The following is a 14249-nucleotide window of genomic DNA, read 5'->3' as shown; positions in this document are numbered from 1 at the left end:
TGAAACCCTAAGTTAATCTGACCAGGGGTTGTGGAGAAACGCTGCGGACAAGTTAATGTTTTTAATGTGGCGGAAGAAAAAGAAAAAGAAGAATAATAAAAATAATAAGAACTGAGCAAAAACAATAAGTCTCCAAACGTTGTTTGGGAGACTTAATAACTGTCCTTTCCTGCATTTAGATATTTCGGTTTTAAACGTGAAACTCCACACTAAAATCTACGACAAAAGGGACGATTTTTCGTTCCTTATTGTTAATTTTCCATTTTAAGATGGTGATGTTCCTTTGGCACCGTCTTACGGTGTTTATTTTTCACAGCTCGTTCGCTATGCCCGTGTCTGTTGTGACGTTTTTGATTTTAACAAACGCAATCTATGTATTACTGATAAATTATTAAACCAGGGACATCGTTACCATAAATCACTTAAAACCTTTACTAAATTTTTCCATAGATATAAAGATTTGGTTTAGAAGTTTGGTTGTACCTGTAGAATTCTTATTTCAAACGGGATATCATATCCTCATTTTTACGGAAAGGTTGTTGATCGTGCCCGAAAATCTAGAAATGATTCATGGAAACTTATCGCTCCTTTAAATAAACGTATTCTAAAAGGTTACCAATTCAACACTGTAATAAGATCATTGTATATTGTTTTTATTGGCATAAATATTGATTTTGTTATCAGTAAATTAAAAGCTAAATATTCCTAGTTTGTTATATACATATAAACATTCATGGATCTACAATCTGTCGATACCTGTAACTTGGCATTGATCAAGGTTATGTTTTTCTCGGACTGTTTATGATATCTTTACACTAAATCCATTGGATGTGTACGGATAGATAGTTTAGTCTTAGATGCATATTTTTTTTATTTTTTTATTAGTTATTAATGGCTTTAAACTAGCTGTCAGATAACTGCGAGTACTCTCAGATCTGTTCCTAGTGTCTTTTTGTGGTCGGGATGTACAAGTACATGTCCACTTGTATTTTTGTGAATCTGATGAGTTAAGCCTTTTTTAACTTTTTTTTATAGTTCGTTCTTATGTTTTACTGTTACACCACTGTCTCAGGTTAGGGGGAAGTTTGGGATCCCGCTAACATGTTTAACCCCGCCACTTTATGTATGTGCCTGTCCCAAGTCGGGAGCCTGTAACTCAGTGGATGTCGTTTGTTTATGTGTTACATATTTATTTTTCATTAATTCTTTTATATAAATAAGGCCGTTAGTTTTCTCGTTTGAATTGTTCTACATTGTCATATCGGGGCCTGTTATAGCTGACTATGCGGTGTGGGCTTTGCTCATTGTTGAAGGCCGTGCGGTGACCTATAGTTGTTAATGTCTGTGTCATTTTGGTCTCTTGTGGACAGTAGTCTCATTGGCAATCATACCAAATCTTCTTTTATATATTCGTACTAAAGGTATATAAACTCCAGCAGTGGTAACCAATGGTTGTAAATAAACTCATTACAAAAAGTTAAAATTGTTGATTTGTTCAGGTCGGGAAAGTGAACATTTTGCCACTGGAAAATTGCAATCGATCAATTTATAACGTATTACCTTACCTTAGCTTTAAAGTCTAAAGATATGATATTTTCATAGCAAAACAAAAAAATTTAAGAAGTCTTGCAACTTCTAATGCAGCCAAATTTCATTTATAGGCTGATCAACGGAACAAACGTAAGTTCATGCAGACAAACCATATTTGAAGAAATAAGAATGTGACAAAAGTACACGGATGCCCCAATCCCACTATCATTTTCTATGTTCAGTGGACCGTTAAATAAGGGTCAAAACACTAATTTTGCAATACAATTAGAAAAATCATATTATAAAGAACATGTGTACTAAGTTTCTAGTTGATTGAACTTCAACTTCTTCAAAACTACCTTGTCCAAAAACTTTAACCTGAAGAGGGACAGACGGGTGAACGAACGGAAGGACGAACAAACGAACGAACACACATAGACCAGAAAATATAATGCCCATAAATGATGCATAAATAGTTAATTTCGAATTTATATACATGTACGAGAAAAATCTTTTCACACCTATAAGTATATACATCGGAGAAAGCGATTACTAATCAAATTGCAATTTTAAATAATAATTAAAAACCGAAAATTAATTATTTTGGTACTGTACCAGATACCACTTTCAATTTATTATATTTAACTTCTTCCTTTATTTGGCCTTTTTAACATTTTGGAGTCCCTAACTAGTTTTTGTAACACGAATACTTTTATTTTATTTTCAAGGATTCATAATTTATTTGTTATGTTGTAAAGTCCTAAAACCAAGTAACATGATGCCAGACGAAAGCGGATGGTGGAAGAATCATTGTAAATAGGTATAAAGCAAAATCACAAAAATACTGAACTCCGAGGAAAATTTAAAACGGAAAGTCCCTAATCAAATGAAAAAACACATTAAATGAATTGACAACTGCCATATTCCTTACTTGGTAATGGCATTTTCAATGTAGAATAAGGTGGATTTAACCTGGTTTTATAGCGTCACATAAATGTTTAAAAGAGGAAACATCTTCTATTTGAACATTAAATAAATGAGTTGTTTAAAATCATTATTTATATGCAATGTTGTAAAGTACTAACATCAAGTAACATGATTTCAGTCGAAAACGGATGGTGGAAGAATCATTGTAAATATGTAAATGTTTGAAAATCTTCTATTTGCACAATATATAAATGAGTTGTTAAAAATCATTAAACGTATCAAGTTCTACATTTTGAATACTAACGTTTACATGTATAGTTCATGTTTATTAAATTGATAAAAATTACAAATATGAATACTTTCAGTCATAACCATGTTAAAGTTATCACAAGTTTGAATAGGTAACGGCGGTCAAGCTCATCCATCTGTTTAAACTTTTACGTTTTACATATTTTTAATTTATAAAGTGATTGTTTTTGTTTAAACAGTGATTAAATTCTTCCATTCCATATTTCACTTAACATTTAAAAGTTTCACAGTATATTAAGCCATGTTGGTTGTTACATAAAAGTGTGAGTAATAGGTGAAATTAATATTAAAATCAATAAACAAGGTAACGACTGTAATAAGAAACAAAGAAACGACAAAGAGAATATAGTGTAAGTAAATATTGAAGAGGATTTGATTTGATGCTACTCCTATTTCAAAAGTAAAATTTCCAAAAGATAATATTTTAATATGTCATCTTCCTTGTTCAAAGGTATAAAATGCAGGATGTTGAACGTTGTTACATCAGTCGATCGAAAATAACTGAAAGCGCAATCTTAATTTTCGACCAAACATGAACTACGTATTCTATTTTACTTTAGCATGTATAAGTTGTCAGTATGTAGCAGGCCATGGATACATGTTTGAACCTCCGAACAGATCATCATTGTGGCGTTTGCCTGAATTTAAACCGATAGTAGAACCAAATTATAATGACAATGCTTTGTTTTGCGGAGGTAAATGGGTGAGTTTTATAATATCAAAGAACAAATAATTAGACATTATTATATTAGGTTGATATATACACAGTGACACACAAAAAAAGATTTGTATGTATGCCAATGATACAACACTTCACAAAAGACCAAATGATACAGATATTGATATTGCCTTCAAAAATGAGAAAAGCTGATACCACATAGCCAGCTATAGGAGGCCCCGAAATCACAAATGTATAACAATTCAAACGATTGTCTGATTTCAACTTTACTTTTCACTAGAAATCAGTCTACGTTTTGTTTTCAATAAATGTTTTGAATCGAACGTCAATTGTTTTATTTCCTACAATACTTATAATTTGCGTTTAATCCTATTTTAGTCCACTTTGCGGTTTTATAATTTACTTGATGTAGTTTAATATTCAAAGATCCAAGATTTACATATTAACGACAATTTTTATTCGCGTTATTTTTCTACTCGCGATAGTGGGTATCATCTGTCCGAGAGTATAACCAGCCCAGAAGAACGCACTTCCGTGTTGACTTGTATTATAATTGATTTAATTTACTGTTTACAAATCTTTGAATACATTTTTACGAAATACGAATAGTGACAATATAAGAATAATATATGTCTTTACTATAGGAAACGTGGATCTTACATACAAGATAATGAGCCTAGTAACTAATGTTTTTTGGGTTGTTTTTTTTTGTGTTCATTTTACGGGGTGCATAAATTCGCAGCCACTTCAGGGACTTGTAATCCCACACCTAATGTAGAGGGGAGGCCTGACTGAAAACTTGCAAATACCCTTAAAAGAGTCCGTATTTGCATGTTACAAGGCTTAATATTTCTCCATACACATTGTCTTAATTTTGAAGTGGAAGTTTAAATATCCCCTCTTATATTTATTGTTAATGGGTTTCGTCAAAACATGCATATCATTTCTTTAGATATTAACACGACGATCAATTGTAAAGTGTATGTCCAAGTTATCCTGGTTGACCAGAATCAACTTGTAGAAAAGTTGTTAAAATATTCCAAATAAAGCAACCATACAATCAATTAAAAAAATTTATCATTACAATGATGTAATACGGTAAGCGCATGTGTCGCCTTAGTTCTATTTCTATTTGTATCGGAAGAAGTTTTCGTTACATTGTCAGTCAGTGGACCAGTTTACACATTAGAAATCTAGTATACAATTTATCTTCTTCAAATTCTCAACCCAAACTTTTTTTCTCTCTTTTCTTTAATGTATGTATCGCACATGAACATACCATTGTGATACCGACAGACTGTAACATAAGTAATGAATTTAGTTTCAATAACATATATTAAGTCTATCGCAATGTAAACCAAGTATCCTGAACATGCATGAAACATTTGCCAATGGACGTTAAGCGACCAACAAGCAATAACCCAAGGAAAGAAAGAAAGATGATGGACAAATCACATACAAGTAACTGTATATTATATATACATGATTCAGCAGTGATAACAGGTCTAAATACTTTAATTCAATTTTAATGAAATGATGGTGTGTTTAAACATATGTAATATTATCATTTTTAGAATCTTGCATCAAATGGTGGCAAATGTGGTGTATGTGGAGACCCATATCAAGGCCCCTACCCAAATGAGGCTGGCGGGGTATATGCAAAGGGAATTATAGCCAGAACTTACAAATCTGGGCAGGATATCCCTGTAAAAATACAAATTACAGCTAATCATCTCGGTTGGTTTGAGTTCAGACTTTGTGTTAATAACAATATTTCAAAGAAGATAACCCATGATTGTCTAGACAAACATCTTCTAAAAACGAGCGATACCGGTCTTACTAGGTAAGAATAAAAATACTTTTTCAAACCTTCAGAATTCAGTTATTCAACAACATATATTCCACGCAATTTGAAATATAATTTAAAGAATATCTAAATACAAAACTACAATCATGTTTACAATTTGAACTAAAAAGAACGTGAGGAAGAAACTGTAGCTATAGTCGCCGTCATATAAAATGGATAGCTGTTTCGGATATCAATCATAATCATTTAAGTTGACATTTTCCCTAAGCGAAAAAAAACAAAAAAAAAACAACATTAATGTGCGTACACTGTATACGTTTGACTCTTTAAGGGATCTGAAGAGATCTGTATTTTACCCGTTACAATGTAACTTTTGTCCTTATCACATTAGCCCTCATTTGTAGGTGGCAGTCTATATATTTCATCCTTTTTCCGTATCGATCATAACCTTGTAGAATCTACCTTTTGTATTTATAATTTAGTTGTGGTCTTTCTAAATATGTAATATTAATGGATGTTAAGCAAAGACCAATCAAATATTTTCGTCGTTTTCAATAGTTCACGTAGGTAACCAAATCTGGGTTCTATACATTAACATGATATGCATTTTTTTCTTTCACATAAAGGACAAGGTTTTCTGCAAATTCAGGGATAAAAGAGTTGACTTTGCAACTACCTAAGGACCTCGTCTGTAGTCAGTGTGTTCTTCAATGGAAATGGCGAACTGGTATGTATAATTGTTCAATTGGTATGCCCCCGCCGCGACGATGGGGGCATTCATTGTTACCTTTGTCCGTCTGTCTGTACGAAATTTAGTCCACGTCTCTAAATTGAGTTTGAAACGTATACCCTATACTTATTACCACAAAACATGGATTAATTTTTAAATGTTGGTGCTCCACTTTTGCAGTTATGTTATGCTCCTGATTTAAATTGCTGAACTTTTCGTTTACGTTCTCTAGCTTAAGTTTACCTCAAACAGTTGTTATCCATTCGTTTGATGTGTTTGAGTTTTTGAATTTGCCATTTGATTAGGGACTGTCCTTTTTAAGTTGTCTTTGGAGTTCAGTATTTTTTGTGATTTTCCTATTTACACAAGGCTAACATAAAACTAAGTTAAATTTTGAAATTGGAAAGCGCCACCATTACATTTCGCCAGTTATATCCCTTTTTAACGTTATATGCAAGCGGAGGTATCATATGTGTCCCACAGACGCATTCTACTTTTTTAAGCAACCTACCACCTTGCTGATCTCGTAGAAGCGTATTTGCAAATATTGCTCAAACCTGTCCGCGGTCAAATCAAACACTGCAATTGGTATATTCTGCAGATTGCTATTTTGTGAACTGGTACAAGTTTTTTTTATCGAACTTGTACGTTGAATTCGAATGTCGGTCCCTTCATATTCATATCGCATTAACATGATCTTGAAGTGGTGTTTTCATTGTTTTCTCGTCCTGACTGTGAATATCCATACAATCATCTATAGTACGCACTTATGAAAACCTTATTTTTCGAAGATTAACTTCCTACCGGATGTAAGTACAGTATGCACTTATACATCCCACGAACCGAATATAAACAAAACAAGTATTTAAACATTTTCTCGTTGCTTAGGTATTATCATTGTTTTAACATTCCTTACCAATTAAGACCATTTAGCTCTGATATGTTGATGTTGTGAACATTGGTGTTGTTTGTAATCGAATTACAATTGCAGTTTCAGTGATCACAGTTTATAAAGGTACACTATTATAATAGGACAAAATTTCCACAAATGAGAAAACAGATACATCATAAAAAAATATTTTCTATCATCTACCGAAGTCTACTACATTTTTAAAATCATGCTGAAATTTATGATGTAGACTTCTAATCATTTATTTGTTCGTGTGCATGTATTTTGAATTCTTCATGGGCATGTATTTCGAATTCTGGATTCTCATGTGGTCTATTTAATAGGTTCACGCGATTTCGTGTAGATAAAGGTTCTCGCCTTAAATTTGGATACTTGTATGCGAACTAGGTCGAAGTACCATGTTAGCTCTGCGTAGCATAGACAAATTAAAAACTTTTTTCACATCAAATCCTGGCTATATTTAATAAGATTTCATGACTTATTGACTTCGTGATTGTCATAGCATAAGCTGTTGAAAACAGGGGCGGATGCAGGAATTTTCGAAAGGGGGGTGCTAACACAGGGCAAAGCAGGGCAAAGGGGGGTTGCAAAACATATGACCCGATACAAATGCATTGATCGGCAAAAATAAAGGGGGGGTGCGCACCCCGGAACCCCCCCCCCCCCCTGGATCCGCCACTGGAAAATAAACAAGTAATACATCGGAGTAGAGTGGAGTTTAAAAATGTGCAGTGTTAAAATATTTATTTTTATTTCTATAGCAATAAGTCCTGGAAGTTTAGAAGAGGAATATTATGGATGTTCCGACATAGCAATTGAAAAGTCAGTCTTACCAACATACTCATCGTTGAGCACTATATTAAAAACATCGATCCGTCAACCTACAAGAACCCATCCGGTGGATATGATACAACATATAACAAGTACAGCTATTCCAGGTGGTAGAAAATGTAAAGCTATTTCACCAGGGTGGAGAGGAAATCCATATTTTGATAACTGGTGTTATATTCAGTGTGGAAATACTGACTGCAAAGATCTCAGTAAATTCTGTGCTTGTGATTAATGTATTACTTTTTTTTTTAAATATACCGTCCAAAATTTGCTATTATTTACATCGATTTATAAATAAATTATTGTTTAAACATTTCCTATTTTGTTATCAGTTATACAACCATCAGCACCTTTCTTAAAACTCTGCACCCAGAAGTTCTTTTATTTTCCATAGACAGTCTAAATTTTCCCCTACTTCATCCAAGCCATTTAATTTTAAAATTACCTTAATTCAAGAACTACCTTTTGGAAGTTTGTGCTAACTTGAAAAAGTAAAATCACTAAAATACTGAATTCCGAGGAAGTTCTAAACGAAAAGTCCCTGATCAATTGGCCATATTAAAAGCTCAAACCCATAAAACGAAAATATATAAAGGAACATTACATAGGGACAGTATTCCAACTTTCCAACAGACTTTTCTAACATAGTTGCATATTTAATCGTAGGGAACGTGGAACTCTACATGAAGCATTTGGTAAACTATCCAAATTCTACAGTGGCTACGTATTTAGACTTCTCACCAAGCCAAACCATCTCACCTATATAGCAATTCGTTTTTTTTTTTTTTTAATTGACGTGCTGACGTGGCTTCGTATTTATACATCCCAAACCATCATTTTTAAACGTCAAAACTCACAGTATACGAGGCTATGCAAAGACGGGTTGCACAATGACTTGCATCGTTTGTATGCTGAATGCAAAGGAATGCATTTTTGTTACTGGTTTTACCAATTTCGCATGGGGGAAAATAAGAATATACGATAACTCGAGAGGGGCATTAAGTAAGGCAACAGTAGTAGATTGCTGTTCGAAATTCATAGATCGATCGAGGAAAATACATCAATTATAAGAGAACAACGAAACAACAGAAACACATCACTTAAATGCAACACCTACAGAAACGAATAATAATATAACAATGGCCATTTTCCTCAGTACAGGAAATTTTTTACAAAAACAAATATTGCATGTATTGGGTTGAATCTGTTTTAGTGGCTAGCCACATCTCCCGCTTTAATGGCAATGTTAAATATAACATTAAAATGACGACATTACATGACAGGACTAGAATACAAATAAATGGGTGAACATCCAGGACAGAGAAACACACAATTACAGCTACCAAAAAGTACCAGGCTTATAATTTAATACGCCAGACGCACGTTTAGTATACATAAGACTCATGAGTGACGCTCAGATAAAAAAAGTTCGAAAGCCAAAACAAGTACAAAATTAAAGAGCATTGGGGACCAAAAGTTCGAAAAAGTTGTGCCAAATACAGCTTAGGTTATCTGCCTGGGATTAGTAAATCCTTAGTATTTACACTTTTGTAATTAGTATAAAATGACTATATACATTTAATAGCTATGCATGTAAACAGCGAAGTGGTGACTAACTACAGAATAAAAACAAATACGTAAAATAACCTTAATCAGCACATAAAAAAGCAGTCGAACAACTTATTATATGTTAGCCGAAGAGATCAGCGGACAAAAGTGAAGTCACATTTAAATTTCTATAAAGAATTAAGATAGAGCTCAAGATTAAGTTTGTAATACTGATATAACTTGTATTAATAACAATGAAAATTACAATACTTATTAAAACAAAATAGTGGTAGTATTAGATAATTAATAATTGTATTATCTAGCTTTGTCGGTATTTCTTATAAATCAAACTGTAAACCAAAAACATCGTATAAATTTAGTTGACCCAAACTAAAATGAACTGGCTGATTAATAGAACAGAGAGAATAATAAGATTTACAACTACAAACGATAAGACATTATTCAATATCCGATGAAAATAACAAATATAACAACAAAATTAAATGCGAATTCACACTCAGCAAAACAGTCTTTTATATTGTGCACAAACATCTTGTGCACAAACATCTTTATATGTAGTCTCGATTACCCAGACGCATATTTAAATATAGCGGCTGGGGTAATTAACCGGACTGGTCAGATATTTATAGGGGGCGTAACAAATAATTAAATATAGAACAATATATAAATAGCACTTCCGTTATCCCCAGTATAATTTAAAAAAAAACAGTTAACAGTGACAGATACATATAATACAATGATGTCAAATAAGTAAAACTGCTTCAAAACGCATTCACACGTATTCCTGTACTCAGAGTTCTTGTTAAACATTTATAAACATGTAAAAAAAGATCTATAGTCAAAATTAATCTTTAATTGGCCGTACTTGTAAATATTCATATTTCGGACATTTTTTCGTTGATTGAGAGTACTTTTATATAAGTTTTAATATTTTTTTGTCATGATTTTTATTTAAGACTTAATTAACTACTGTTTTAGTTTAAATTTCTCAGAAAAATATCAAAACTGTAATTAACGGTGATCTTTTTTCCTAAATTTTGTTCATATACTTTTTTTTTTTAAATACAGACATGAATTGGTAATGAAAGGTCGAACTAGCAACCACAGACAATAACTAGGTTCCACTATGTGGGCTTTATTTATAACAATAACTAGGTTCCACTATGTGGGCTTTATTTATAACAATAACTAGGTTCCACTATGTGGGCTTTATTTATAACAATATCTAGGTTCCACTATGTGGGCTTTATTTATAACAATAACTAGGTTCCACTATGTGGGCTTTATTTATAACAATAACTAGGTTCCACTATGTGGGCTTTATTTATAACAATAACTAGGTTCCACTATGTGGGCTTTATTTATAACAATAACTAGGTTCCACTATGTGGGCTTTATTTATAAAGTGTTATTGAAAATTTATGTTATTTTTAAATGAAGCGTTGACCACACACACTTGTCCGGGCTCCCGCTTTTTCTAAGTTCAAACATGAACCTCTTCTGCACTGTGGACACATGTTTGATGGATGAAGATTCTAGGCAAGTATCTGTCAGCCTGCTCTGAAAGCTAGCCTAATGCAGTTTTTCGTTACCAAAAACGGTAAATATGATACAAAAACGGATGTAAAATTATTCGACCCATAATATTACAATGTTCTGCTTAAGTTGTCACCTCTGGTTCTCCTATTACCTGGGTACCGCAGACGGCGGCACTTTAACGCCTGCCTCGTTACGGCACTGTCTAAATGTTATAGGCGGATCCGGCCCCCCGTTTTTCGTAGGAAAAATTAAGTTGGATTATATAGGGAAACACCGTAGCATGAGTGAGTGTAGTGCCCCCCTCCCCCCCCCCCCCCCCCCAATAACAAGTTCTGGATCCGCCACTGTTCATGTATAGAGGATACCACGCTCTAGGTGCGCTAAAATTTTTAGTGAGTCATAATTTCTCCGTCCTGTATCCCGAACCTCCTTTTTCAGCATATTTATTGTTAGTTTCTTTTCCATCCTTAACATAACCATTATTTACCACAGGACGGCGATAACCAAAAAACCCAAAATCAATCTATTCTTAAATTAGTGCACACTTGTTCACTTTATTCTCTTATCTTCATACTATAAAATACCATTATTCTCTACTTTTCATATTATAGCACACCACTTTTCTCTATTCTTTATATTGTATCATATTGTCCTAAACATGCATGAAATATTTGCCAATGGACATTAAGTAACCAACCGTCAGTATATCGTATCTGCGTTGGTCTCTATTCCTTATTTTTTATCCATTTTTCTTAGTTTTGTCTTAATATTCTCATTTCTGTAAATTCCGTTTATAATTTATGCTGTCCTGTTTGTATATTCTTTCAGATATCTGGTGCATTTTCCTTACAAAAAAAACACATCAAGTTACGTCTATGTAGAGAAACACACGTCATACAAATACTAAGATTGCAATGTAGAAAAAAGTTCCTTAACAATTACTGGCAGATCAGTGAGATCACACAATGAGCCAACTCAATTTTCATTTACAGAATTAACTGATCTTAAAACTGCAAACGACAGAATAGTTTGAATGTTTCTTCTATAACAATTGCATTTTTTTTTATTATAACTAACACGAGGGAAGTTCCAATAGACCAAAACCCTTGTTTCCTAATTCCAGTCTCAATTACTAAATCAGTCCTCTCAAAAGTCGAAAAACTGGCAATGCTAAGGTTACATAAGAAAGACAAACAACAGTACACAAATAAAGACTGAGCATCATAAACCTCAAAACTTAGATCGACTTTTGGAAATTGATTTTAATTTGAATTGAATGTCATATTTAATGTGTTGGACCATCAAACAGACGCAGTTAAACAAATAACTTAAATTAATACAAATATATACTTTTTCATTTATTTTTATTCCGTCCGAGGGCAGGGGTATATGCAGTAACTGAATCACCTCTCTAGTACTGTTGTTTATGAAGAAAATTGGCTGTTCTCTCCAAAATATTGAGATAGTACAGCTTTTAACTCGGATAATTCTTTGAACAACTGCAGAAAAAAATTCAAAAACCGTTTTAGGAGACTTATTCCTTGATTGGTATGGGAAGTTCGTCTGCAATTATAACAATACCTGAATAGGTATGAAGACAATATAAATGGATATGAATTTGCAAAAAAGAGACCTTCCAGAAATTCCAAAAAGGAGAAAACGCACATCATAAGGTCAATAAACCAACAAAAAGGAAGAACTAGTTTTCTTGTTGATATGACCAGATATGAAATTATTGCCAGAGTGCAGACGGAATGGACTAACAGAAGCTTCCTTTCACAACACTTTTGCCTCAAGAAAGCTTTTCTTCAAGACAGATGTCTAAGGAAATGATGATGATAAACCACAGGTATTAAGATGTAATAGTTTCATGAGATCATTTGTTCTTTGTTTGAGATAATCAAGATAACAGACACTAAGAAGAATACCATACATGTTAGGGCAAAATGAGAAGTGGACATGATGAAAAAGTTGAAGAAAGCCAAGCACACCAGCCCAAGGGCTGTCAGAGCAGGCAAACACGACTCTTGCAATATGGGAGAGTTTTGATAATTCTGGTGAGCAGGTTGGAACCCTACCCTACCAGGAGGATACAGTATGCCAGGTAAATCTGATACAACATGATTGGTACGGACTGTATATAAGGCAGTGCAGGATCGTGGATGTGAAAAAGCAGGGAACCAGAATAGTTCCGGGACAGCATTCGAGGGCAGGTATAGGAAGTATCGCTAGCTGCCTTCAAAAGAAACAGATTTAATATTTTATTTCATAATGCAGCATTGGCTTATTATATGCTTAATGATTTTTCTGTCTGTTGCATAGGACCATAAAACAGATACTAGTAATAAACTCTTTACATCATTACACGCGGATCTCTGTATTTTCTATTTTCAAGCCGGAGCCAGATTAATGAGCGAAAGGGCCAATGTAGATATTCATGGAGAATTGACATGCGAGTGAGATTGGCAAGTCCTTCCCTACTATTAGACACCCTTACACTATAGATATTAGAACTTTTGTTTTCATCTTTCGTAGTTATTTATAGCAAACATTTGAATGATCACATTGAGTGATATAAGTATGCCACAGATTGGTCATGAGAGCTTCTGAAAAGTCGGCAACAGTACCTATATTTGGACCAGAAAGGATCATCGCCCAGTTAGACAGCCTCATAGATCATGCCTATAGCCGCAACCAACGCCATGAAGGGGATCGCCATGTGCACACTGATCGATCAGGTTAGCAAGTTAGGATGAAGCACATAAGGATCCGGAGCAGTGTGATTTATATTTAATATTACAAAAGTTTTCAAATCAACAAAATTAACTTCTTTTGCACTGTATTGCCAGAATTTAAAAAAAAACACAAATTACTATATACAATGCTAAAATTTAATGCCATGATACCACCAACATAAGCAGTTAATTAAGAGTAAAAATCAAGAGTTCCATAAACTCATATACAGCAGCATCTAAACTGCACCTGAAATGTTAATAAATCATTGGCAACTGAATCTGAAATACAGAAAACAAATTAATAAAAGTGTCAAGTTGAGCAACACTTTCTCTAAACAAACAAAAATACTACAAGCAAACAAATGTATACGGGTAACACTTATTTTTTTGTAGAATACAAAATTACTTATACCCGTCTACGGTTGTTTTGATTAAGAAAAGATCTGCATGACCAGAGATGACTCAAGGGAACAACACCAGGCCTTGCGGTCATAACACTTTCGAGTCTGTTTTTGTACTCATAATCCAAAATCAACCAATCAAAATGGTTGGATTTCATGCTTCAAGCATGATTCTTGTGCTCCGAGCACTGAGCAAAGTTGTATGACTTCAACCCCAGGGGTATGTAGAGAGGTAAGCAGACATTTGCTAGCAACGAACCACTTTCCATGAAGAGGAAGAAG

The 14249-nt window shown here is 33.6% G+C and overlaps 1 protein-coding gene across 1 annotated transcript; it reads left to right on the top strand.

Moving 5' to 3' along the window:
- The first annotated feature begins 3239 nt into the window (after positions 1–3239).
- On the top strand, positions 3240–8034 carry LOC143052391 (uncharacterized). The gene is made up of 4 exons (XM_076225418.1): positions 3240–3469; positions 5020–5288; positions 5879–5979; positions 7654–8034. Exons 1-4 carry the CDS (start codon positions 3299–3301, stop codon positions 7953–7955), a joined length of 843 nt encoding a protein of 280 aa, XP_076081533.1. The 5' UTR covers positions 3240–3298; the 3' UTR covers positions 7956–8034.
- Positions 8035–14249: the final 6215 nt, after the last annotated feature.

The sequence above is a fragment of the Mytilus galloprovincialis genome, chromosome 11 (genome assembly GCF_965363235.1).
Source record: "Mytilus galloprovincialis chromosome 11, xbMytGall1.hap1.1, whole genome shotgun sequence".
Classification (NCBI taxonomy): Eukaryota; Metazoa; Mollusca; class Bivalvia; order Mytilida; family Mytilidae; genus Mytilus; species Mytilus galloprovincialis.
Note: the sequence above shows the minus strand (reverse complement) of the source record. Positions and strands in the feature narration are given on the sequence as shown.

What these genes read in the sequence shown, in the direction of transcription:
- LOC143052391 (XM_076225418.1), top strand. Translation starts at nt 3,299, where the DNA reads ATGAACTACGTATTCTATTTTACTTTAGCATGTATAAGTTGTCAGTAT. An exon ending in TGTTTTGCGGAGGTAAATGG is followed by an intron (nt 3,470 to 5,019) that starts GTGAGTTTTATA and finishes TATCATTTTTAG; the next exon opens with AATCTTGCATCAAATGGTGG. An exon ending in AGCGATACCGGTCTTACTAG is followed by an intron (nt 5,289 to 5,878) that starts GTAAGAATAAAA and finishes TTTCACATAAAG; the next exon opens with GACAAGGTTTTCTGCAAATT.